The 24,412-nt window shown below is 48.5% G+C and overlaps 7 protein-coding genes across 7 annotated transcripts; 6 read left to right on the plus strand and 1 right to left on the minus strand.

Moving 5' to 3' along the window:
* Positions 1–18: 18 nt before the first annotated feature.
* Positions 19–1,276, plus strand: FOBCDRAFT_8048 (uncharacterized protein). The gene is made up of 2 exons (XM_031194406.3): positions 19–599; positions 651–1,276. The coding sequence occupies exons 1-2, from the start codon at positions 129–131 to the stop codon at positions 1,239–1,241; spliced, it is 1,062 nt and encodes a 353-aa protein (XP_031029144.2). The 5' UTR covers positions 19–128; the 3' UTR covers positions 1,242–1,276.
* Positions 1,277–3,402: 2,126 nt separating this feature from the next.
* FOBCDRAFT_8056 (uncharacterized protein) lies at positions 3,403–5,795 on the plus strand. Its single transcript, XM_031194407.3, has one exon. The coding sequence runs from the start codon at positions 3,624–3,626 to the stop codon at positions 5,427–5,429; it is 1,806 nt and encodes a 601-aa protein (XP_031029145.1). The 5' UTR covers positions 3,403–3,623; the 3' UTR covers positions 5,430–5,795.
* Positions 5,796–8,004: 2,209 nt separating this feature from the next.
* On the plus strand, positions 8,005–8,513 carry FOBCDRAFT_195582 (uncharacterized protein; the record flags this gene model as incomplete). The annotated part of the gene is made up of 2 exons (XM_031194408.2): positions 8,005–8,119; positions 8,173–8,513. 2 exons carry the CDS (start codon positions 8,005–8,007, stop codon positions 8,511–8,513), a joined length of 456 nt encoding a protein of 151 aa, XP_031029146.2.
* Positions 8,514–9,150: 637 nt separating this feature from the next.
* FOBCDRAFT_256123 (uncharacterized protein) lies at positions 9,151–9,708 on the minus strand (the record flags this gene model as incomplete). Its single annotated transcript, XM_031194409.3, has 2 exons — positions 9,342–9,708; positions 9,151–9,288 (listed from the first exon to the last, which is right to left on the minus strand). The coding sequence occupies exons 1-2, from the start codon at positions 9,534–9,536 to the stop codon at positions 9,151–9,153; spliced, it is 333 nt and encodes a 110-aa protein (XP_031029147.2). The 5' UTR covers positions 9,537–9,708.
* A 2,136-nt stretch (positions 9,709–11,844) lies between these two features.
* Positions 11,845–15,674, plus strand: FOBCDRAFT_213065 (telomere repeat binding factor-domain-containing protein). Its single transcript, XM_031194410.3, has 5 exons — positions 11,845–12,293; positions 12,376–12,785; positions 12,836–13,385; positions 13,436–13,960; positions 14,012–15,674. The coding sequence occupies exons 1-5, from the start codon at positions 12,245–12,247 to the stop codon at positions 15,235–15,237; spliced, it is 2,760 nt and encodes a 919-aa protein (XP_031029148.2). The 5' UTR covers positions 11,845–12,244; the 3' UTR covers positions 15,238–15,674.
* Positions 15,675–16,066: 392 nt separating this feature from the next.
* On the plus strand, positions 16,067–17,302 carry FOBCDRAFT_235853 (uncharacterized protein; the record flags this gene model as incomplete). Its single annotated transcript, XM_059610032.1, has 4 exons — positions 16,067–16,169; positions 16,326–16,418; positions 16,465–17,085; positions 17,127–17,302. The coding sequence occupies 4 exons, from the start codon at positions 16,067–16,069 to the stop codon at positions 17,300–17,302; spliced, it is 993 nt and encodes a 330-aa protein (XP_059463930.1).
* Positions 17,303–18,796: 1,494 nt separating this feature from the next.
* On the plus strand, positions 18,797–20,161 carry FOBCDRAFT_256126 (uncharacterized protein). The gene is made up of 2 exons (XM_031194413.3): positions 18,797–19,919; positions 19,970–20,161. Exon 1 carries the CDS (start codon positions 19,065–19,067, stop codon positions 19,728–19,730), a length of 666 nt encoding a protein of 221 aa, XP_031029151.1. The 5' UTR covers positions 18,797–19,064; the 3' UTR covers positions 19,731–19,919; positions 19,970–20,161.
* The last annotated feature ends 4,251 nt before the right edge of the window (positions 20,162–24,412 follow it).

Below are 24,412 nucleotides of genomic sequence, written 5' to 3' on the forward strand. Positions count from 1 at the left end.
CCACTTTCTGGCCTTTTCGTTTCTCTCATAAATGGTTCATCTTGAACTCTGCACTCATTCAATTCTTTCGCAGATATACAATACTCACCTAATTTTTACTTGTGTATCACCCTCATCACCCATACATCATGCCCACACAATACCCCCGGCCCCCTCAGCGAGAGTCGTGGTTTGCGCCACTCTCTATTGACCTCTTCCTTAAGGTCCTCAACACAACACTTCTTCACCCCTTCGTCTGCTGGATCATACCGCTATGCTTCCGTGCGCAGACAGTGAAATGGGAAGCGCCGCCTATGGTAGCCTCTATTGCGTGGGCTACCATTGTGACACTATTCTGGATGGCCAACGTGGTCAACCAGCGCATTGCTCACGGAATCCCGCGTGAGGTTGACCTCAGCGAGGAGGTCATTGTCATTACTGGAGGTGCCAGTGGGATGGGTCTGCTCGTTGCTGAGGTTTATGGCATGCGCGGCGCGACAGTGGCTGTGCTGGATGTGAACGAGATGGAGAATACTGAGGCGAGAGGCGTCACGTATTACAAGTGTGATGTTGGCGACAAGGATCAGGTTGCAAAGGTTGCGCTTGAGATTGAGAAGGATGTAGGTTTCGTGCTTCTGAGACCATGGGATTCGTTACTAATGAAATACCAGCTCGGCACACCAACTGTGCTCATCAACAACGCGGCTATTGTTATTGGGAAGACTCTCTTGGATCTGTCGCTAGATGAGATTGACAAGAGTCTTACGACTAACCTTCTTGGACCATTCTACTGCCTCAAGACTTTCTTACCTGCCATCATTCGCGGTGGAAGGGGCGGTACCATCGTCAACGTCTCCTCTGTCATTGGTACGGTTGGTGCCGCACAGCTGACCGACTACGCTGCTGCAAAGGCCGGTCTCACAGCCATGCACCGCTCTCTGACAGCCGAACTACGTGAGAGCCATCCCGAGATCCGAACAGTGTTGGTTACACCTGGTCAAGTGAGCACGCCGCTCTTCTATGGGGTCCAGACACCCAACTCCTTCATCGCGCCGGTTGTTGAGCCCGTGGATGTTGCCAAGGAGATTGTAGCTGCCATTGATAGTGGGAAGGGTGCTACAGTTGCTATGCCACTATACGCCCGTTGGGTTGACTGGCTTAACGTGTTGCCTGTAGGAGTGCAAACTATTGCGCGATGGGCAGCGGGTGTGGACCGTGGGATGAAGACGTTTGTGGGGAGAGAGGGACAAAAGCTTGAGTGAACTTGACGCTGGCGTCAGTTTTGATGAATACGAAGAGTGTAAAGTTTGGACGGGATTAAAAATAATAATGTGAAATTAGATGATGTACGTTTATTGGAGCATTAATATAGAGTCAGCACAAGCGGTGACCTGGGGAAGTGATCCTGAGGAACCTTCTGGCTGAATGAGAATACGGTATTCAACTCATGGAGTTCTAAGAATAGCCAATGGAAAATATGCCGATTCTATCTGACAGGCTTCTTGACTCTTGTCAAGTGTGTCGGAAGAGTACCGATCCATAATATCTCTTATAGGCAAACCATTCAGTCGAGCCTGTTATAGCCTACCAGTTAACTTGCGTGACAATCTAAGCGAAAACAACTTCTAAGCTTACAAATGCATGAAACATGCAATACGCCTTGAGGGAAAGCGAAATCCTATAGGATGAGAAAGGGGATCGAGCGATTGACCCCTGGCTAACCGGGCTTTAGACAGTTTAATACCGTTGACAGCTCTGGATAGGTCGGGTTGAGCGGCCGGGTATAGAGAACCGCAGCGCATCATGAGCTGGAAAGATGGAAGAGGCCTTGTGCAGCTCTGCGGGCGCTATTTAGGTTGTTGTACGGCCGTCGGCCACATGGGATTGTTTGTCGCTTGGATACGCCGGTAAAGGCTAGGAATGGTCCATCATGCTCTATACGGGGCGAGACTGTTGCCTCTACTTATTGTTGAGTCTGAGGAGTTGTTGAGAAGAGAGTAGACGGTACAATATAGCATGACTGTATGGCACAGGAATGAATGTTTCAGCCCTGGTTCTCCTTCGGTGACGGAAATGACATTGCGCCCGTTAGTACGGAAGAAGCGAGGCCGGGTGAGGTTTCATGGAATGACCCGAGAGTGTGGAAAGTTTGCAAGCCTAATGAAGTCTCTTTGTGCGTGTGCTGTCTTTGTAAGTGATGAGAAGAGGCTGGTATTGGTGTGCTGCAGGTGTAGGTACCTTAGGTTGGTTAACCGTCAGTCAGTGGTGGTGGGGATATAGACCCTGCTTGGCGGGGAAGAACACCTAAACGTCATGTCACTTGAGCCTTGTCTACGCCCGCAGAAGCTGCACCTTGATCCGTTGACGAGTGGATCGATTCTGAAGTATTTTCAGCAGGTACACTGTATACTCGAGATGTGAATCGATCAAGTGCCATTATGCCTGATATTATATGTAGATATTGTTTGAAATGTTAGTCTATCAACGTTGGATCCGATATTGGAACATGAGCACGCGACAATTAAACATTGGATCAAAGCCCCTGCTTCCCTTGGCTGCAAGATTAATTACTAACTACAAACTACTTATAAATCGAATCGGGACCGACGACCCGTTGTGCTGTAATACGCCCGCTGGTTCCGTTACTCTGCGACATAAAACGCCCGCTACAGCTAGACTCAGGAGTTACAGAGTTGGATAATCTTTGAAAGACGTTCATGATCATCTGAAATCAGACAATCGTGTAGCCACACAGCAAGCCACTACATCATAGCACAGCACAGCACAGCACAGCACACTCTGTAATGCTGCTGCAATTTGACAAGATGATTTGCCCTATTTCAACTCGATCTTCAAAGTGTCACCCAAGTCTCCAGGGACTAAAAAAAGGTGCTGCACTTTACTTTAGAGGCTAGACCTACCTTATCTGACCCTTCTCCACCAATCCAATCACGCCGCCATCACATTCTGCGCCCAGCCCAGGCCAGCCCGCAGCCACGGAGCGGGCAATCCCACTTTGGCTGCAGAGATAAGCCAAGCCAGTCCAATCCGTCCTCCATTTTCTCCCACGCCCTTTTCTCACGTTCATTGCAACTACAACTCCAGCTTGAAATCCAATTGCAACTCACTTGTCACTCAGTTCATCCTACGGACTTTGTTCTGGACCTAGCCATGTCCATGCGTGTCCGTGTCACGCCTTGAACCATGAGGCGAACCCTGATACTTATCCCTTATCCCTGAACATCACATACAGTACACAACTCAACTCAACTGAATCATACATACTTTCATATGAAACTACTCAGGTCCCCTGTTCCCAACCTGTCAACTGTCTGTCTGTCTGTCTGTCAACTGCAACTATAACTTACTGCAACTACTACTGCCACTGCCACTGCCACTGCTACCCTCTCGCCGAGTATTCTGACCTATCAAACACTCATATTGCTTAAACTCAACCGTCAACCTAGGTAGTCGCCGAGACATAGACTCTAGTGTCTGTCACCTTATGAGAGACTCAATCAACTGCTATATAATCGGCCCCCAACTTCTCCATCGACAACCACAGATGCAGGTCTAAACCACAACTATCGCACCGCAAGGGGTCTTCTCCTACCTTTCATCTCATCAAGTGAGCCGATTCGACAATGGGACAGTGGTGGGTTGATTCTCGCATTGAAGCTACCGTTACCCGGTCCTATGTCGCCAGCCAGCTCCTCCCGGATGAGATTGAGCGCCTAGATCGTCCAGTCGCCTTTGGCGGCGAGGACTTGACAGAGCGCACATACTGGGAGAGCATTCGAAATGATGCACCTCGTTTATTCCTCATTCTCGTCGACCTTGGTGTGCCTGATCAGATCTTCGGAGTTGTCGACGATGGCTGGGATGACGCTGAGCTACCGATTGCCCTCGAAGACGTGGATCGCCTCTTGTTAACAGCAACTCGTGATGAGAAAGTCGAAAAGAAGTTTTACCAGCGCCAGTTTCATTACCTTCTCAAACCCTTGCAGCGAGGGAACCATGTGGCGTATAAGGACAACGAAGTAGTACCTCTAGACGTGGTCGAAAAGCCTTCCTTGCCAACGCACAAGTCGCACGGAAACGACAAGGTCAGACTTCCAAATATTCCAGGGGAAGTCTTTTATCGACGACGATATGTGCTGGGTAATGGACCTGGAGCTATGCCCGTGCAAGACTTTCTCGATGCTGTCCACGGCATCAAGGGTCTGCAGAACGAGCACATGATCTCGTATTGGGCGTCGTATACGCAGCATGGATATGGATACGTTTTGTTTACGCCAGCAGGTGACTTTACTCTCAAGTCATTCCTGGCGACGACACCATCACAGTTCAAGCATCTTGCTAAAGCTCGTCGGAGGGAGCTTGTCATGAACTGGATCTTGTGTCTCGTCGACACACTCTGTGACTTCCATGGGAAGAATCAATCGCATGGATACATCAAACCTTCGACCATCTTCTTTACCAACCAAAACCACGTCTTTTACTCCGACTCAACACGACTCACGCCCGATAACGTGATTCTTCACACCGATAAATCGTCGTTTGATCGCGAACGGTACGACTATGCTGCACCAGAACTGTGGTCTCGGCCTGCAGGGGCGACGAGCCCGACCGGCAGATTCCCATCTGATGAACATTTCGGAATGGTGCAAACATACGATCCGAGCGGCTCACCAACGGCGATGTTCATTGCACCAAATCCTCAGCTGAGCGGACAGCAAGCCGACATCTTCTCAGTAGGCTGCATCATTTTGGAGCTTTTATCATTTTTAGTCAAACGGACGACAAGCAAGTTTGCGACCTTTCGATCAGCGAAGCACAAGACGGCCGGTCGAGGCGGTGCAGTGTTGGATACGTCTTTTCACAAGAACCTAGGACAGGTGGAAGCATGGATGTCAGGTCTTGCCAAAGATGCATCTCGAAAGTCATCATCGAGCAAAGATGGCGCGAATATTCTCAAAGGTGTAACCCCCATGCTCCACGTTGTGACGGGTATGCTGGCGATGAATCCATACGACCGGCCTCCGGCGATCGAAGTGCAACAGCGCATTTATCAGATTCTGACCGAAGTCTGCGACATTTCAGAACCACACTGCGTACATCAGTATGCGCACGATCTCGAATCCTCATTCGGAGGGCTGCAGATTCAGACTGTTGGTGATGGCATGATGGGCGTCAGTCCGCCAGGGGGGTCCAACACCACCTATGGTACACCACGGACGTACGAACACAGCCGAAATGGTAGCAGTGGAGGATATTCACAAGTAAGCCGCACGACGGGAAGCAGCGAAACCGACATGGATGCTATACACAGCGTAGGGTCAGTTGGTCTTCAACAGATACGAACACAGGGTTCCTGGCCTCGCAATATCGCGTACACACAGCACACGGGCGTAGCGCAATACCCCGTGGGCCAATGGGACACTACATGAAAGCATGTGATGTTCTGCTGGGATGATGACTTTGATGAGCTTGTGGGGACCGAATCCTTTTTATTAGGATTGAGGAGATGAAACGAGATGGCATTTATTACCTTCTGTTTACATCGCGTATGCGGTCAGCAAATTTGTGCTTCGTTTATCTGAGGCAGGGCTGATTTTACGGCATATGAGGCTGACTTATACCAACATTGAATTTATTTGCCGGAGCAGGTGGAAATGGAAAAAGAAATTATCATTATCAACTTTGGATGAAACGAGGTTGGATGGTGATTGCTGATATAGGATTAGGATTAGGATTGGTCATGTGGAATTATGCACGATTTACGATTGAATGAGACTTCAATTTCAATTTTATCATATCATGAGCTAACCTGACTTACGTTGACATTGATTGACTGGTATGCACGCATGGTATTTATGCAGGGTTTAGCTTCGCTTCAGCTCAAAGGGTCCTGTCTGCCTCACGTTGGTTGTATGTGTGTTTGAGACAAGCGTGGAAATGAAACACTTGAAGGATTCGAGACTTTTGATGTCTTGGCTAATAAGAAAACATCAACGCAGCGGTACTACGTAGTAGGAAACAACGCATGATATTTTCATGATTGCGATATTCTTCACAATTTTCGAGCCTTGCCGAGTTAAGCATCATGCAGGGCCGTTTCAAGACATGGATGGATAGGATGAACCCTTGACAAGACGTGTGTTTACATGTGCCAAGAATATCCTGCAAGCTGTGACTTTGACAGTTTTTTAATGATACAGATGCAGATAAAGATCAACAGTATTAAAACGTTTATCCTCCGATAGATCGTTACATATTCAACAGACACAAACTCAGTCAGGATGCCCTGGTCTGCAAGTTACGGAGCATCCAATCGGCGCAATAGTGGGACCGTGTTGCAATTTTTCGACGCGTACGTCATGAGCTATGGGAATGTGGGGGATTAGACTGGTCTGGATGGAAGAGGAGTAGAGAAGAAACAGAAGAAACCTTGAGGGGAGAGAGGAGAGAGAGGACACGCGGCTATCGCGCAGTCATAGGACAGAGAGAGAGGGAGAGGGCGACAGAGTTAAAAAGAGGGTTAATATGAGGGGTTTTGTTTATGTTGATGGCTTGGTTTGACAGCTGGAGATCAGCCTCGTCTCTTGGTTTGGGCCAGTGGGCAGCAGTAGTTCAGGGGCATTGTGGCAAAACAAGTGCTTTGTGTGTAGTGCCATGAGTCGTTAAACCTCCTGAGGCTTTACCTACTCGAGGGACTTCCTCCACAGGCCACAATCTGTATACCCGTGATAACACAGAAATGAGACTTGTTCTGCTTGATCAAGAAACGCCCGAACGTTGAATGTGTCGTCAGTATGCAACTCAGCGTTACATTGGCACAATCCCAGCCCTGCTCGATCCCCTGCTCTGCAAGCTGTAGAACTTCTTCCTCTTCCATCCCATGCAAGGCTGCCCTCCCAACGAAAGAAAGGATCTGACTCAACTTCAGTAGCACGTCCCACTAAAAAGAAAACACTAGCACAAGGCTTGCTTGCTTGCTTGGCTCTGTCTTTCTAGCGCCGTTAAAGGGTTTTCTTGGTACAAAATCAGGAAAAGAAAGGAAGAAAATTCGAGAGTGTCCAATCGGTTGAAACTGTTTTATCGGGATACCAAACTAAAAAGGGCGATGGGAGGATCCACTTGAGCTTTAGCTCAGAGGCTGCATATGTATGCAAACTTGCGTAGCTCGAATCAAGGAAAGGGATGCGGATAAAAATGGTGCAGGGCAGTGTGCAGGGGGTCGATCCAATATTGATTAACAGTAATGAATGAAGATGAGGATAAGGATCAACCAACATCGATCATAAATCTACTGTACCTAATCTAATCCACTTCTTTATTAAAAACAAGGAGAGCAAGCGAAAAAGCTTGAACTACTTTAATATCTTACTCTCCCTTACCCTTCCCCAGTCAGTTCGATCAATGTGATTATTCGTTCCTCGCATTATCCTCTTTTTCGTCATCATCAACAAATTGACTTCTCCTTGAAGCTTATCAGGGAGCTCTTTTCGACATCTCCAATCAGCTCACTCCTGATTAATAAAAAAAAGGCCTCTAAGCAGGATCCAAATCACCCCCCACGATCGGAACGCCCACACACACACACACACACACACACGCACACACACTCCTCAGGTCACCACACCTCTTTCTAAGCCGTCGTACGCGTGGCCGGCCCGTCCAATCGTTTTCTCTGCAACTTCCTTTACGGTTTTACGGTTATTCAGCTCGGGCTGCGCGCACCAGCGAGGCTGTCAGGAGGGAAAACCCACCCGCTTTGAAGAAGGACTTTTGAATCGGGGGCCTCGTCATCTTTCGTTACAAACAACCTTCGTTACAGTTTTTGGCTTTTGTCGAAAGGGACAGGAAACCTTGGAAGGAAGGGAGACAGAAAAGGTTAAGCCTTGTCGATCGATCGTTTGCGACACAAAGCTCTCTTGTCTTGGGATCACTATCCTTATACTACGCCCTATCCGTTCGATCTTTTTCTCTGGAAGTCTTCTGGTATTGTTATATCGGCCCACGATGCGCTCGCCAATCTCGCTCCTCATCTTGCTCTGCGCATTTATGGCTTTAGCATGTGCTGCTGAAGTTCACATCTCGGATAACAGAGCTCCCACATCTCAATTCGCGACACATGGTGAGATACTCCAATCGCGCGTTCTTTAAGCTTAAAAGACTAACATCGTTAAGGTGTTGCTTCCCAATTACCTTCCCGCGACCGAGCCATTCACGCCCAAGACCGCGCGCGACAAATCGCCTTATCGCAAATGATCGGCTCAAGCGCAAAAATATCCATCGTCGAGACCGCGTCTCTCAATGTCAAGGCCTTTGCTCATGGCGGCATGAGCTTCCTCTTCGGTCTGGCATCTTCTTCCAACGACGTACTCGATTACATCAACAACGGCACGAACTCGGTATTTTCACGATCTGTTACCAGCGAAGAAGGCAGTGGAGCTTCAGGGCGGAAGCACGTTGCTTATACCAGCATCGCCCTGGTTCTCGTCATGCTCTTCTTTGCTGTGTGGATGTGAAAAACAAACTGCACAGAGATATAGCATTTACTCTTTTTCGCGCGCATATTATGATACCCCTACCGGATTTGGCGTTTTATCTGGGTCGGCTTTTCTGCATTTATTATTTACTCACTATTTACTTTCTTGCACTTCGGTGTTGCTCCCCTGAGTGGATGCTGGTTCATGGTTTGGAGATACATTCCTTGGTGGAGCTGGGCAGCTGTGCTGCATCCGGAAGAGAGTGTTGGTTGGATGGATGGATGGTTGAATGATTATGGTTTGATAACTAATGATGGCTACGTAATGACGTGTTTGGAATATGATGTACATCACATCAAGGGTTGGGTTGGGCATATGCCGGGGAGACAGACAACTTCTGACATCTAGACAGGATGCCAAAATAAACTGGTCTAAAGGCCTACCAAGATATGGCAAACTTACCTAAGTCTTTTCATCACTTAAGTAGAGGTCCTGGGTTTTCTTGCCTCCCCATAGGCATATTCCAAGGAATACAGATAGAGTACATGGGAGGAAATCAAGCACAGTGTTGCAGTCAGTTTCTTGGCGTTTTGATAGAGCTTCAACATTAAGGTCTAATCAAATAACAGATATTGAGCTTCGACTTCCTCCACTGCAAACATGTAGGATTGGCTAATTAATGATTGCGACGCACTCGACTTAGGGCAGTCATGTTCTTCTCCAACAACCTCGTTGACCCGGAACTTGGTGGTGGGGGGACAACGTCTATGCCAAGAAAGATGTCCGCTGTTTCGTGGAGCTGAGAAGACCTGGTCTAAAGCGGGTTAGTCAGTTCCGCTTGTGTTTGAGGACGGAAGTGAAACGGACCGTTCCTGACCCATGTCCATCGATTGTGAAGCCCCCGAAGACAACTACAATTGCGGTGGCAATGCCGACGGCCACGGCGCCGGAGATAATACACATGATGATGATGATGATGATGATGCCGCCGCGCCCTTGGCGATGGCTGTGATGCCAATGCCTTGGTCGAGGTGGAGGTGGTGGTGGAATAGGTACGAACATGATGAGGAACGCGGAATAGACTTGATGGGGATGTCGACAGGTTATACAGAGTGTGTTATAGTAAGGTAGTTTCAAATGTGAGTTCCAAGTCTGGGTGAATGAATGAAAACGATGATGGAGTTGTCTAAGTCAACCATTGCTCCTCTCGCTGAGGTGAATAAACAAAAGCCCATGTCATCTCTTTCCTCCAAGTTAAGAAAAAAACCAACAACCTTCAGCTCTGGGTAGGTAGATAAGGTAGCCCTTAACACTATATAATTTCCTCAAGCAGGTGCAGAGTTTGGGTGGACTACCTTCCATAACCAGTTGACTATCTTCTAGCATGAGGTAGGTAGACCCGGAACTATTTGCGAGGTATGGAAGAATTCATGCACCTAGAATCATTCTAATCACAGGGCTTTCCAACCGTTGACGAGGAAGGCAATATTTTTATCGACGCTACTTTATAGGTACATCAAGATGGCTACGTGATTCCTTAAGTACCTTATATAATCTGCTTTAACTTGTTATTTCATGATTACGTATCACAATGACGAAGAACGAGCAACGCAGAATGCAAAGTAAAATTAACAAGAAGTAAAAGTTGGCCTATAGGGAAAGTCCGTCATCATAGATAGCTAGAACTTCTCCACGGTTTCTTTGCTTGTTCGGAGCAGCTTCTTGCTTCCTACTCCAGGATGTTATCATCCCTCCATATGGCAACAACTATAACTCCCCAACTTGAAATGGTAAACTAGCATCAGAAGAAACCGTAGAACTCAGAGGTTGCGAGAGACACTGTATAGACAACTGTCCCTCTACCCTAACGATTCAGAGCCGGCTGCACTTCTCTATCACCTGCGGAGCGTTATAGACTCCATCATTTGTTGAGTTGCCTGTCAATAACTACTGCCTTTCGCTATATATCACATACAAAGTATTCCACTCACCACCATCGACCTAGGTGGTATGAAGAAACCCCTGAGAAAATGGCTATGGACGAATGAGAGAAGATGAATCAGCGCTGCTTCGCCATCGCCATCAATTATGACTCGGCCAAGGGTAAACTCACCAGCTACAAAGTAGCACCAAAAGGATAATTCGGTGTCTGAAATAACACCACTTTATTCTATTCGACATCTACAATAGAGACGCTGGACCATCTGCACCTGACTCCCACACCCACGACTACGGCTACCAGCACTAGTTCCTGGGATATTTTCTGTCCCTTCTTTTGAAGTGAAGTACCTGCGAGAGATATCACGAGAGAGGTCCTGACACTTCTGTTTCTTAGTGCTCCGAACTTGATGTTCAGAGGCATGGAAATTGCAATACTCCTGAACATAACCACAGTTACCTCTAGTTCCAAGCTCTCGAATAAAGAAGGCGGTTTTCGGTCTTCTTGTTTATGCTCAGGTCAATAGACTGTCCAATTAAGGAAGCTTAAGATAACCTTAAAAGACACATACTTTTCTGTCGTTTGAAGATTCCTGAGGAAATGCAAGACCAGAAATGATCGGCATAAGCCGGATATATCATGCTGGATGTCCTATACGTAGTACAATGAACAAGACAGTGGAGGGCTGCTCTTTGTGAGTTTTCCACTTCTACACGCATTCAAACTTGGAGGTAACGGCTGCAACAGGCTTTACCTAATGTAGATCTTTGACAAAGCTCCTCTAACAAGTATGAAGTACTGCGCTCGAATGAAGTAACTCTCTCGTTACTCCTCCTATCTTGCTTCGGTACACCTTGCCTTGAAGGATGAGCATCGTAAAGGACCTGGAAGAGCATGTCCAGAATAGGCCAAGATGAATATGCTGGTATCTCAGGATGGGGGCATCACAAGTTCATGAAAACCACCCTCAACTTTATGATGATATGGATTACCTATGCTCCCTGAGAATAAACCCTGAGGCTTGGCACATGTTTCTTGTGAAATCAACCTTTTGCCCGTAGAGTTTTACTGAAAAGAATAGCAACGAGGGGAATTCGAGCCGTTAACTTTGCGAATATACAGGACTTCAGCTGGCATATTCCTACTGCCAATGAGAAAAGAACTGAAGAACTCTACAACTATGGCGGTATTGTCCAGGATCCAATGGCCATAGAAGATGATAAGCCTGGCATCACTTACACGGACAAGTAATGGCCAATCACGTCTCTTGTATTCAATTTAAGAACGCAATTTTCAACAAAGCTTTTCCCAAGAGAGCTTTGTTCTTTTTGTGACCAATGAAACTTTCGAATGCCAATCCCCAGCCATTGTCTGCATCAATCTAAATCGGCGCTGGTAATGGCCGATCCCCGCCTTCCCATGTCAAAAAATCTTCAGTCGAAGCAAGTACTGGCCAACTTTTGACGGACCTGCCAGAAAAACATAATTTCTTGATCCAAGAACGGTATAATTGGATAAACTCACAAGCCTTCAGTGATTCAGCAGCACGCCAACTTGAATCTTCCCCTCATTGCATACGTATACCACCGAGGTTCTTCTGTTTTGAGGTGACTTCTTCGAGTTTTGCCGCCCCAGTTTTCTTCTGTGTATCGATAGTAGATTTCATAGGGCCGTTTTGGAGGGCAAAAACTTCCAACTATCATCATCCGCCGTATCGACGACTACGCCGCCGCGCCGAACAGCACCACGCCTCGAGCCTATCTCTGAGAGATACTCTGAAACTATCCTTGGACACTGCTTTCACTGCTTATGCTTTAGTGAAGTCGAAATAATGGCTGAGCCTGGCCAGCCGGAGCTCAACGCGGGAATGTCCCCGACGGGTGCGTACATGTCCCGCTGCTCCCCGGCAGATATCTGTCGCGATATGCGAACCTTGCTCAATGCTGACTGTAGTGACTCTAGGGATTAAGAAAGAGCCCACCAATGAAGCTGACATTCTCGAGGGCCTCGGCCTTGACCTCGATTCCATCATGCAAGCTGCGACTAAACGACCATTCGAAGACGAGTCTAACGGCGACGACCCATCTAAGAGGGTTAAGACTGAAGCCGAACCTCCCTCTGAGAATGCACTGGATCTACCTCAAGGTGCTGAAGAAGAACTCGAAGATGGCCTTGCGCTTCTCGTACAGAATGCGCTCAGCAATGTCAGCGACTTCGTCTTCGGTACCTCGAACGATCCCATGGAGATTGATGGCATTACCGACCATACCCTACCTCCGCCGCCGCCTCCTCCCTCACCTCCTTCAGTCTCGTTCTTCTCAGACCCTCAGAAGTATTTGCGCAAAGCCAGTCGACATGCGCTTGGCAACTTGGTAGGTGGCGCGACTTGAGAGATACCACAGCGCTTACATGGGTGGGATAGGCACTTTCTGTCCTCCTCTTATTCTCGCAATCATTCGACGACTCGATAAAACCTATCCAAGATGCCGATTCACAACACGCCAAGTCATTTCGCGACCTACAAGCTTCTTTTGCGCAGATCAAGCAAATATATTCTTCTGGGCCCATTCTATCAGCCGACGATCCAGACCTCCATGACCACGAATCCCGTACGATCCTCGATCTAGCGAACCTTGCTCAATTCGGTATCTGGCTATTACAAACCACGCCATCCTATTCCGAAGCTCATCAGCACTTCCATGCGATCTTCAGAGGCCAAGTCTCAGACCTCGGTTCCGATGCGCTCGATCTATACCTTTCCCTCAAAACCCAGGTAGCCATCGATGCGCTTGCTGCAAAACCCCAGGAGCAATCCAAGGAGCAAGTTTTGGAAGAGGCACTAATCAATGGCATGGAAGAAAAGCTACGGGGGCTTCATAACGGGTTCGATCTTACGCCTGCTGATTCTGAGTTCATCACTTCCGTCCGATCGAGGAAAACGTCTCTTGAGGGTGAAGCTTCTACCGAATCTGGTGAGTGATTTGTCGGCAACGAAGGAGAGCTTCTTACTCACCAGTACCAGCTGTTTTGAGAGAAAAGTATAAGGTCGACGATTTATTGCGCCAAGTCTCGACATGTGTAAAGACACGCCTTGCATTGATGTCGGACCTGGGATCTAGACTAGGCCACCCTATGCGATCTAGCGAAGAGACTGCAGTTGACCTCTTGGGCGATACGACCGGCGATCCGAACCTCGACTTGGATGATCTCTCATCCTTCTTTGAGAAGACAGCTTCTGGGCTTGTTCAAGATGCTTTGGCTGGATTGACCGAAGATACTACTGCCACCCCTGCCGAGGCAAATCCTCAACCTGAACAAACACCCACTGTCACCGAAACAATCGAACCGCCACCAGCGGTCGAGCCTACCAAGAGCCCCGAGAAGGAGCCTACCTTGACTCCTCAGACAAACGGCAAGGTGGAATGCACTCAACAAGATTACAAGGAGCTAGAGGCGCTGGTAGCCCAGAGCACAGATCACTATGTCAAGACTACACTACATGGTTTGTCGCCGGTACCCTATCAGCCTACAGTTCCAACAAGCACGAGTGAGTTAGGTCTCAGAAGAGGACAAGAATCATTAGCTAATGTGGACGCAGCCCAAACATATCTAAATCAGCTCCAACAACAACAGGCCCAAAACCCGTACTATGCATCATATACGCAGAGTATCCCTGAGCCACAACCACCACCTCAAGAACCGGGTCATCAGCTGCCACCACATCAAACCTGCTCCAGTGCATTATTATACGACAAGGCTCGTCAAGCAGCCCTCTCTAAAAACGCGTCTCATACAAGAAGAGAAGGCATCCACTCAACACGTCGGCCGTGGACTCAGGACGAAGAGAAGGCTCTAATGGCAGGCTTGGACTTGGTCAAAGGGCCCCACTGGAGTCAGATACTCACCCTGTTTGGGGCGCAGGGCACAGTATCAGATATACTGAAAGATCGAACACAAGTTCAGCTCAAGGACAAGGCCCGTAACCTCAAGTTGTTCTTCCTCAAGACCAACTCCGAGATGCCATATTATCTCCAGGCAGTCACTGGAGAGCTCAAGACACGAGCTCCCACACAGGCAGCGCGAAAGGAGGCTGAAGAACGCGCAAGGATGAACTCGGAGGAGGACCAGGCAAAGATTCAGGGAATCATGACACTGGCTGGAGGATTGCAGAACTCTCCACAAGGACAAGGAAGGGCTGCAGGAACGCCAGCATCAGCCGTTGGCTCGGGAGTTATGACGCCTGCTCAGAATGCGGCCCAGGCAGCGTCGTCGCAGCAAAGCCAGGCGCACAATCAAGCAGCTGCCCATTCGTATAACCCAGCCACTTCATCGGGATATCCACCATCGACTTTGCCGCAGTCAAGGCCAAGCGTCATGTCGGCAACACAACAGTCGCCCCATCAAGCAGCGCATCCTCAATCACAAATGTCTATGTCTCCTCAGACCCCGCGATCCCAGCAACAGCAACTACCTCAGCAGCACCACAGTGCTATGCACTCTCCCGCCCACGCCCAGGCTGCTGCTCAAGCTCGTTCCCATACTTCGACACCCGTCGGACAGCTACATCACTCTCCGCCGCCACAACATACACCAACTCCTCAACGTGCGACCCAACACCATCCTCAGCCTCACTTCCCGCCTGCTCCACATACCCAGCTCACATTCCCTTCTCCTCCCCCCGCAAATGCCACGCCTAACATGCACGCACATGGTCAGGTGCCAGTTCCAGATACGCAAACACAGATGGATCAACACATGCACGACAATGCTGCGGAGGCGGCCCTGTTGCAAGGACTTCAGGCAGCGGTGGCAGAGTCTATGTAACACAACGTTGCACAATATGCTTGAAAAGACGACCACATACAGTGGGCTTTTTTCTATGCACAACCTTGTTAGGCTCAAAGAACTGTTTGGTGTTTCTGTTTAATTTTTCTCCTGCTTATAAATGTTGATTTCGACGTTTGACCAGTTGCTCTATAGCGAGCCATGGCAACTTGGTACGCGCGTCAGGGGGTGCTAGGCGCAGTTGGCTATAGTCTTTTCCGCGCAAAAGAAAAGTTTATTCTTCTATAGATCCCAAAGCCTCGATGGCTGAATTAAAGGAAAGAGGGGGGAGAGAGAGGAAGACGAGAGGAATAGAGACAGCGTAGTGAAGTGGAGGTCTGGCTTGGAATGATACCACGAATTAGGAGGTGAAATGATAGATGATGACTGGAAACAGCGGGAGATAGACAATTGAATCATCCCTAACCTGCAACAAACATTCTACTCTGGTACTGTGATGTGTCGTGCTACTGACGATGAGTCAAGATTGAAGATTGCCATGGTGGGTAAGATTACTCAGGCCACAAGGTCGAAAACGCCTGAATCGCCTATTCGCGGTCTTGCAGCCGGGAGCATACAAGAGCATCCCGGTGGTTCGTTTCATGATGCAGCTCGCCGTGTGTCTTGCATGAGTAGTGATACAGATCCACGTTGGTGGCAGCCCATGACTTCGGCTCTCTATCTTGTGGTACGTGCCATCGACGTTTAGTTCAAGCGCAGAGCCGCATGAGCATGACAAATGAGGCTATAAATTTCCACCTTGTTCCTGATTGTTGGGCTTTGATTTTGAAGTGTTGAGACAAGATACTTTATTTATCCCTTTTTCGACATGTATCACATGCCATATCGACAAAGGCGCGGCTATGAAGCGACCTGTGCGGCGTCAGAGACTATATGTCGCAACTATCCAGTCAGCGTGGAGGTGAATGGGCGTATGTATCCGTCTATTTATTGCCAGTTCCATGCGTGCTGGCAAGTTCAGAATGGGCGAGCATGCCCTCTGCAGAAGTTACCCAGAGCCTCAGTTTGTGGCCGGCGTGAGTTGTTACTAATTCTTGACCGAGATCAAATTGCTAATAAGTGGGCAGATATTCATTGTCAGGCAATAGACAACGGAACAAGATGTGCTTTGGAGGTCAAGCAAGGGGATACGTTGGTATACAGATACTGTCCACAGCTTCGTAAGACAGCCCTTTCACTCTCTGACTTCAAAGCTAATGATTACAGATCTTTGTGAGTATCAAGATTGTCAGAATCTGAGATCACGACATCATGATCAATACCTTCCGCTCTGCGACGACCACCGCTGCCAGTACGACAGCTGTCGGGATCCTAGAGACGGTGGCGCTGGTGTGTTCTGTCGATCTCATACTTGCAACGAGCCTTACTGCGGTGCCTTCGCACCAGGGACGGATCCAGACGACCCTCAACGTTTCTGTGAACGTCATCGCCAATGTCTAAGACCGCACTGCCCACGTCTCTGCCATACTCGCGAGAACGGACACCCCACACCTTTCTGCGGTGCGCATTATTGCGAGGCACATGACTGCGATGATGGTCGTGAAAGGGGTGCTTTCTGCCATGCGCATACGTGTGTCGAGCCAGGCTGTGTAAGAGGGAGGCAGACCCCTGGAGAGTATTGCAGGGAGCATACGTGCAGGACTTGGAACTGCCGCATGAGGAAGATTGGGAGGGAGTTTTGTCCGCAGCACGAGTGTGCCTATGATGGCTGTGACGCTGAAGTGGTGGAGGCTAGGTTTTGTGATCGTCACCAGAGGCGTATGGGGGCTAGGTATGGAGGAAGAAGATATCCGGCTCCAGAGATGAGATATCCTATCTACGACGACCGTGAGTCCACTTGATCTGTTCTGTTACAACTGCTGATTCAGATTCTAAGGGACATATCCCTATGATATGTGTCCAGGCATCCACGACAGAAGAGGATGTGGCCGAAGACCTGAACATGGCAGTCCATTCTGCCAACACCACATCTGTCACGTCCCCAACTGTCCATCCCCTAGGACCCGATCGTCCCAGTTCTGCATTGATCATGAGTGCCCTGTAGAAGGGTGTCCTCGCCCAAGGAATACACGACCCCGCGGGATTAGAGATGGCGACTCGCAATTCTGCGATCAACATATATGCAGCCATCCTGGTTGTCCCATACAAGCTAATGAAGACTCAGATAGATGCATGCTTCATGAGGATGGTATGCCTATGTATAGGAATAGGAACAGGAACAGGAACAGGAATAGGAATAGGATGGCGGATGGCGATAGGGACAGAATGGGAAGAGTCCCTCGAGGTTTCAGGAATCAAAATTACCATGATGAGGATGAAGATGAGGATGGGCTCCCGCTTCGTCCAAGACAGTTTGGATGGGCTGAGCCGAGGAGCAATCAATTCGCAGCATGGGGTAGAGCAGTGTGATAGTACCAAGGGTGACTCGTTTCAGCCAGACAGTCAGCCACAGTTGACGAGGACTGATTTGTTGGGGGCGGTCTTTGGTGGGATACATAGATTAGAACGTAAATCGAGGCTATTCACAAAGACATTTGCGATTGTGGATGCAGGGTCTTGACCATGGCTGGGCCGAGCCGAAGATTAAAGTGCTTGCATTTCGACTTCTGCAAGGGCAGGCGGAAGTGCAAGGGGTCCCGTGGTGACGATGCCTATTTTTGAAGATGATGGTGTTGAAGAGGGGAGACTGGAGGCCTGATGTACCTGTCATGCGGACAAGTACAGTAGATATCATTTTCCATACTGTACTATGCATACTAATAGTGCAGCTCTATACAGTGTTGTCATGATATATGCACAGTCCCCTCTCGGTCTCTTGACTATCAGCCCAACCACGCGATGTCCCGCTCACGCTCATCAGGGACGAACACCTGCACAAGCACGTCACCCAGCTAAAGATGCACGACACATGGTGATTTTGATCTTCTATAGGTGCCCTTTCATTAGTAGTATTCATTAGCCGCAGCCGTCAGGGCTTTAATTTCGTTGATCTCTTTGACGTGCTTTGACAACTGGCCTATCAGTTCAACTCATCACCTCAAAGAACTTGTAAGCTCCGATCAATGCATAAACATAGCATTTTCTATTATAAGTCTTATTCCGTTAGGCTATTGTATCTAGTTCATTCTTCTGTGCGTATTGCTGACTTCCTCTGCCTGTCTGCCTGCTCTGTAAAATGACCACCATCATCAATGAGACAAAATCAACAGATGGCCACGCGCCACTCCAAGGACTCGAAAATACTCATGTTGGCTCTTCTTTTTCAACCTAATCTAATTTTGAAGTCCCATACTATGTAAATGCTCTGCCACAGTCTGAGTCCTACGCTCGAACTCAGACACTCACTTACACTTTACCACATCATACGCTTCTATAAGCCACGATGTTGAGAATTTCGCGTCCGCGTGCTTCTCAAAGTGGAACATTCAGGTCAGAATTTCTTTAATGCGGGTTCTCAATGATTGTTTAAGTCTAAGTGATTGCTTATAAAAACCTTTGCTCTTTACGGGCATAATTCCCTTGTTCAAACACTTCTGACCTTCTTTGATCACCTGCATTGACCCGACCGTCTCTTTCAACTGTCATTCTTTATATCCGTGGGAGCTATTTCGAGACAAGAATAGGTCATTCATATCATCTCAAGACCATTTCATAAGTCTCAAGTCATCGAGACACTTTCTTTATATCTTCCATCCTGCCCAACTATCTTAAACCCGGATCTTCTGTCTTCTAAACTTGACGCAACTCTGGACTATCTCGACTGTCGAACACAAAAAGAAACTTAGCGAAACGAAACATCAATCGACATGTCTCGCCGCTGTTATGTCGAGACCAGTCCTGATGGACGTCCTCAACTCGTAACCATCAAGCGCTCCAGATCCTACCACCACTCCCACCGCCATCCATGCGACTACTACAAAGTCAGCCGCGAAGAATGGAGAACTCTGGTACGACAGAACGAACTTCTTGATGAGGCCAACCAAGCATACGCTTCCCAGAACGAAACCCTTCGATCTCGGCTTCACAGCTCCGAGGCAGAGACTCATCGACTATGCCACGTCGTCATCCCCTCTCTAAACGACCAAATCGCCAAACTATCCCACGAGAATGAATGTCTTCGTCGTGCAGCCGAAAAGCCCTGTGATCCCCCAGTTCACACTTATCACTTCGAGCTAGAGAAGCTGCGCGCCAAGATATGCAGACTTGAAAAGGAGAACAAGACTCTACGAGATGACAATGGAGATCTTCGCTTTAGAGTGCGCGAGTTATCTAAGCAGATTGACCAGAGTATCAGTCGTAGAGTTGCAGACTTGGCTAAGCAGATTGAATACTGGACGAACCAATCTGGATTCTGGAAGAAGAAGTACGACGAACTACGGGAGAGACATCTTGGTCTGATCACAATTGTCGAGTCCAAGACTGAGAAGACGGAGTATTATGATGATGTTCTGAAGCGACGGCGCGTTTTTTAATTCCTTACTTGGCCTTTCTTTGTACCCTCAAATGGTTTTGTTATGAGCATCATGATATTATTTAAATAGAACAATGGTCAAGGTCTAGACGGGCCCTTGCTCCCCCCTTTGTTAACACCGCCATCATCTATCACTATTCCCTTGCGCTACTCTTTTCTTCCATAGAGACTTTGTTTCTTCGTTGCTAAGGTATGAAGAAACTTCCCCATCTCATTTGATGGTATACTGACACTCTGCAGTTGGAAATACCCCTGTCTGGATAAAGGTTAGGTTTCAGGTCATATGAACTCAAGGTAACCTATGTCTTCTGCAATGGTTACATTCTGCTACAGTAGGAGGCATGGAAATACGTTACACGGAGTTTGTTCATACACAGATACCCTATGTGCTCGAGCAGAGAAAATGATAGTCTCCCACTAAGAACATCTTGCACCCCTCACGAATTGACAAACATAACTATTCTACGTGACCGCGTGGCTAGGCTAGACTGCATGAATGCTATCTCGTGACGTATGGATCCCATCATAAAACAAAAAGGAGGGAAAGGTCATGAGAACTCGACTCAACTCAGGGTAGCATCCAGATATAAAATGTCTTAGAACCTTCACTTTTGCAACGACACTAAGCATCAGGTAAGCAAACTAGCAACACCAAAATATCGCCAGAGATTTACAGTTCCTTCTTAGCTCAATAGAAGCAAAAAGAACAGGCTGGATTCTAATTATTTGAGCATTATGCACTGCCATGGCGTAACGTGGCATGATGGCAGTGCATTTGAGCCGCAATAATCGCATGCTTTGTAAGACGGATGTTCTCGACGGCTCGATATGCAGACTGGTGCCTTGCTGTCCCCTGGCGAACCATACTAAAATCTGCATTTTGTTTGACGTGAGCCGAGTACTTTACGCGGTGCAACGCGATATCCCGTGGTATCGCATATCTTCTCCCGAAACTCGTGGGGCATGTCAAAGATAAAGACGACGTGAAATGGAGGGGCAGACGAGGCAACCAAGGAGAGAGGGGTAATGACTGAATGACCAATAGAGGCGGCCTCAAAGTTAGAAAACAGGCGGGAAACGGTGAAAGAGAAAGTCCTATTCTAGGCAGAAGAGGACTTTGGCACCATAAGGATTGGTCGCCTGGTTTAAGTGGAAAAAGGCGACCAGGATAACCTTTGGGGGCCGACAAGGCATTGGATGTTGATGTATGGAACTGATGGAGGAGCGGTTTGAGAATACGCATGCATATGGCAGTGCCTTGATCCGCGAAAGAGCAGTCTGATGAGGGTGTGGTAACAAGGGAAAATGGCTGCACACCGAACTAGTATCGAGGTTTGAGGGACCGTTCCGAACCGTGAATGAAAGGGTGTGGAGTAGACGGGAGGGAGCCGTAGTGGTGGTATCGTGACGGATGTGGAGGAAGTCGAGCATGACATGAAGGCGCCAAGAGGTGTGAGTCTGAAAGCGGGTGACCAGTGCGAAGAGGTTGCGAAGCCTGGCTCGAGGTTGCCTGGGTGAAGTAAAGTTGGTCTAGTAGCTGGGGTACAGTATTTTCACATGACCTTTCCTAACAGCATTATCCAGTTGACTCACATGGAGGGCCTCAGAATAAATTGGTCGCGCTTATCAAAACAGGGGCTGTGTATAGTTAGGAATGACAAGCAATTTGATCAACAAATTGCATTGTAAAAACGGCACACCTTGATCTCGAAGTGTGCGTGACTTGAAAAAGCGATATCACAATTTGATACGCCTTTGGTTGAGAGTGGCCAGCAAGCGGGTAGATCCGTAGTTTAATTGGCGATGCCACGGTAAAAGGTTTGACGTTGACTTTCCGAGTTCGGAAATCTTATCGAAGCCTGTCAACCGTGTTAAACCCGCACCGCAAGCCATTTAGCGACCGTTACCGTTATAGGCAAACGAAACCTGGAGGGTGGAGGTGGGCGGGAGCAGCCTCCCGCTGGGTCGGTAAGGCAGGGTACGTACTGGGCTTGGGGCTGAAGACCTGGGGTCGGTACACAAAATTCCATATCTGAAATTGGTCAACAAACAATCAAATTCAGGGGGTGGGAGTTCAAACGCACGCAATAAAGCATAAGGAGCTAGGGCTGGAAACGTGGTAACGGGGGGTAGCTTGGCGACGGAATGCGGGAATGCAAGGAGAGCCCACGATAATGACGGAGCTCGCTCAACTCAATCCACAAAAAAGCTCATAATCAAGCATTGAATGCCAGCAAGAGTCAAACTAGCTCGAGGCCACCTCACGAGCCGAAAACAAAGGGGGGCGCTTATGAGTCTAATGGCCCAGCCCCAGTCAATATCAAACACTCCATTCCCGCCGAGTCAGAAATTTCTATTCTGCCCCAATTTTGTTCTGACAAGCGGGTAGGGAAAGAAGCTCGAGCGTTTAGGTTATTAAACCCCCAGAAGCGGGAGGCCCTCCCGGCGGATGTCCCCCGGCTCCGGGCCCAGGCGACCGGCGATGGGCGGCGGGCGGCTTCTCAAGGACTAGGGCATGGGTCTTGACTTGAAATGGTTTTGCTCTCCACACACAAGCTCTTCCATTCCGACCTGATGAGCGATGTCTCCCCACGATTATGTTGGAATACCAACTAGAATCGCAGCACGATATCGTACCTACATAGGTAGTGTAAATCGTTTCCCTCCATTCATGATGCGCATGATATCGCACATCCTGCAGAATACATCATGGGTTACCAACCGAAGCCATGCTGCCACTCATCTGCTCCCGGATGCAAGAAAGTGAGCTGAAAGGGTTGGGCGACCAAAGACAAACGAACAAGGGGGGGTTCACACGCATCACATCAACGGCTGCCCTGGTCCAGAGTAACGCACCACGGGAGTTGAAGTTGGATGGATGTTTGCACATACACGAAATAATTGTAAAGCTTTCTTTCCATGTGCCGAATAACTTGCATTGACGACAAGGGTGACGGCGCAGAAACGCAACCACCGATACGATGAAACTTCCATGTTAGCACGTCAAGCGAATCCTTCCCTCCGCCAGCCCGATGAGTCACTCTCCTATAGCTTCCGTCCAAAACGGACTCTTTTGGGTGCTTTGTGGGCAGCGGAGGCGCTCCAGGGGCGGCGTAAGAAGTGACTTGGTCGCTCGCTCAGATGGCGGTGTCCGCACCGGTGACAGTACTTAGCCACGAAGCGGCATGAAGCGGAGTCGTAGGCCAGCAGATAATCAACAACACGACCTTTGTCGAAAATAAGTTGGTGTTGGCGAACCAGTATTGTAAACGTTGCGACGATGTGAATCATAATTTCCTCCGTATCTTTTTTTGGAGGGTGGTTAGTGGTAGGAATGTAAAATGTTCGTGGATATCATGACAATCAACGGAAGTGAAACTGGCTGTTTCCGACCCCCCTGTCTGTCATCCAGGATGTGTGGCTGCTGACTGGGGGTAGCTTTTATGAGACGGTGACGATGTCGGCAACGCTTTTCTAAGTCCACTCTTCTGCCTAGACCTTTTCTCGTTGCTTTTCCGCTGCAGGTGTTTTCTTTTGCTTTGCCTAGGTTACGGCGTAGCACAGGCCAGGGATAATAATACCAATATCACATATCATGCCCCTTTTTCGGCGATATGAGGGATTCAGGAATCAATGTCCAAGTAAAGAGCCGGGGGTGGTATAAGAGCACAAAGAGACCAGAATTTAGAAGCCGAACCGGCAGAGAAACAGAAAAAGACCCCGGCTTTGACAGGGGTTTAACGTTTGGAGGTGTGGGCGAAGTGGGCATTGGGCTCTAGTCGGCTCCCCTTGGGCACTGAGCGTTGGTTGCGGTCCCTGGTGTCAGCGTCACAACGCTTTCATTCATCGACTTTGCGCATACCGCACTGGCGGGTTTAATGTGTTGAGAAAGTATCCATGGCTTGTCTGAAGCGCAAATGCGAGTCTGAGTGTGTGCGCCAGGCCCAGTTTCCATTTACCATGTCTCTGATGTTCCAATCACGAGGTTGGAAAAAGAGTTCCCCTTCACTCCCTCTTTGGTGGTTCTCACACCCTCAACTCCCTTTATTCTCTCAGTCTGAACAGGGGTTGATGCTATTTTGTAACACAGTGATGAGGATGGGAGAGGAAGAAAATGCCTGTTCCCTATTCCTCGGGTGCATGTGCGGTGCGGGTGTGTATAGTACCACATACCTAGGCAGTATGTAGGATCTGAGGAGGAGTCAGCATTCTGTCTGTCTGTCCCTTTCCCGTCTCTCCGTCTCTCTCCGCGTTTGCGTGCACCGTAATGTACCGACTGTGCATAGACGTGCATTTGAGTATAGGTGAGACCATAGCAGACCGCAGATAATCGTCTCCCCATCTGCGTTTTGTCGTCATCTGTCCATGTTGAGCATAGATCAAAGACGAGTGAGTGTATGAAAGTGTGTAAGACGATAGATGAAAAGCAAGGAATTTTCCATAAACTCTGAGGCAGGCACAGACGACAACAACCATGTCTCAGAAGGAGCACCTCATTCACTTCAATTTCCTTTCTTTCCATATTGATACTCTATCCCCTGCCTCTGTGTCTGCCTACCTGCCTTGCTTTGTCTTAGGCCTGGCCCTTCCTTTATTGCGCCCCCCCTTCTATAGCCCACCCCCCCATTCCAGACAACTAAGACACCTGTAGCCTGTAGGCCTTTCTTTTTTTTCTCTCCCACA

Source organism: Fusarium oxysporum, chromosome I (assembly GCF_013085055.1).
Source record: "Fusarium oxysporum Fo47 chromosome I, complete sequence".
NCBI classification, from domain to species: Eukaryota; Fungi; Ascomycota; class Sordariomycetes; order Hypocreales; family Nectriaceae; genus Fusarium; species Fusarium oxysporum.

Coding starts and splice junctions, on each gene's coding strand:
- FOBCDRAFT_8056 (XM_031194407.3), top strand. CDS start 3,624: ATGGGACAGTGGTGGGTTGATTCTCGCATTGAAGCTACCGTTACCCGG.
- FOBCDRAFT_213065 (XM_031194410.3), top strand. CDS start 12,245: ATGGCTGAGCCTGGCCAGCCGGAGCTCAACGCGGGAATGTCCCCGACG. Junction 12,294..12,375: donor CGCGGGAATGTCCCCGACGG/GTGCGTACATGT, acceptor TAGTGACTCTAG/GGATTAAGAAAGAGCCCACC. Junction 12,786..12,835: donor GACATGCGCTTGGCAACTTG/GTAGGTGGCGCG, acceptor TGGGTGGGATAG/GCACTTTCTGTCCTCCTCTT.
- FOBCDRAFT_8048 (XM_031194406.3), top strand. CDS start 129: ATGCCCACACAATACCCCCGGCCCCCTCAGCGAGAGTCGTGGTTTGCG. Junction 600..650: donor CGCTTGAGATTGAGAAGGAT/GTAGGTTTCGTG, acceptor ATGAAATACCAG/CTCGGCACACCAACTGTGCT.
- FOBCDRAFT_256126 (XM_031194413.3), top strand. CDS start 19,065: ATGTCTCGCCGCTGTTATGTCGAGACCAGTCCTGATGGACGTCCTCAA.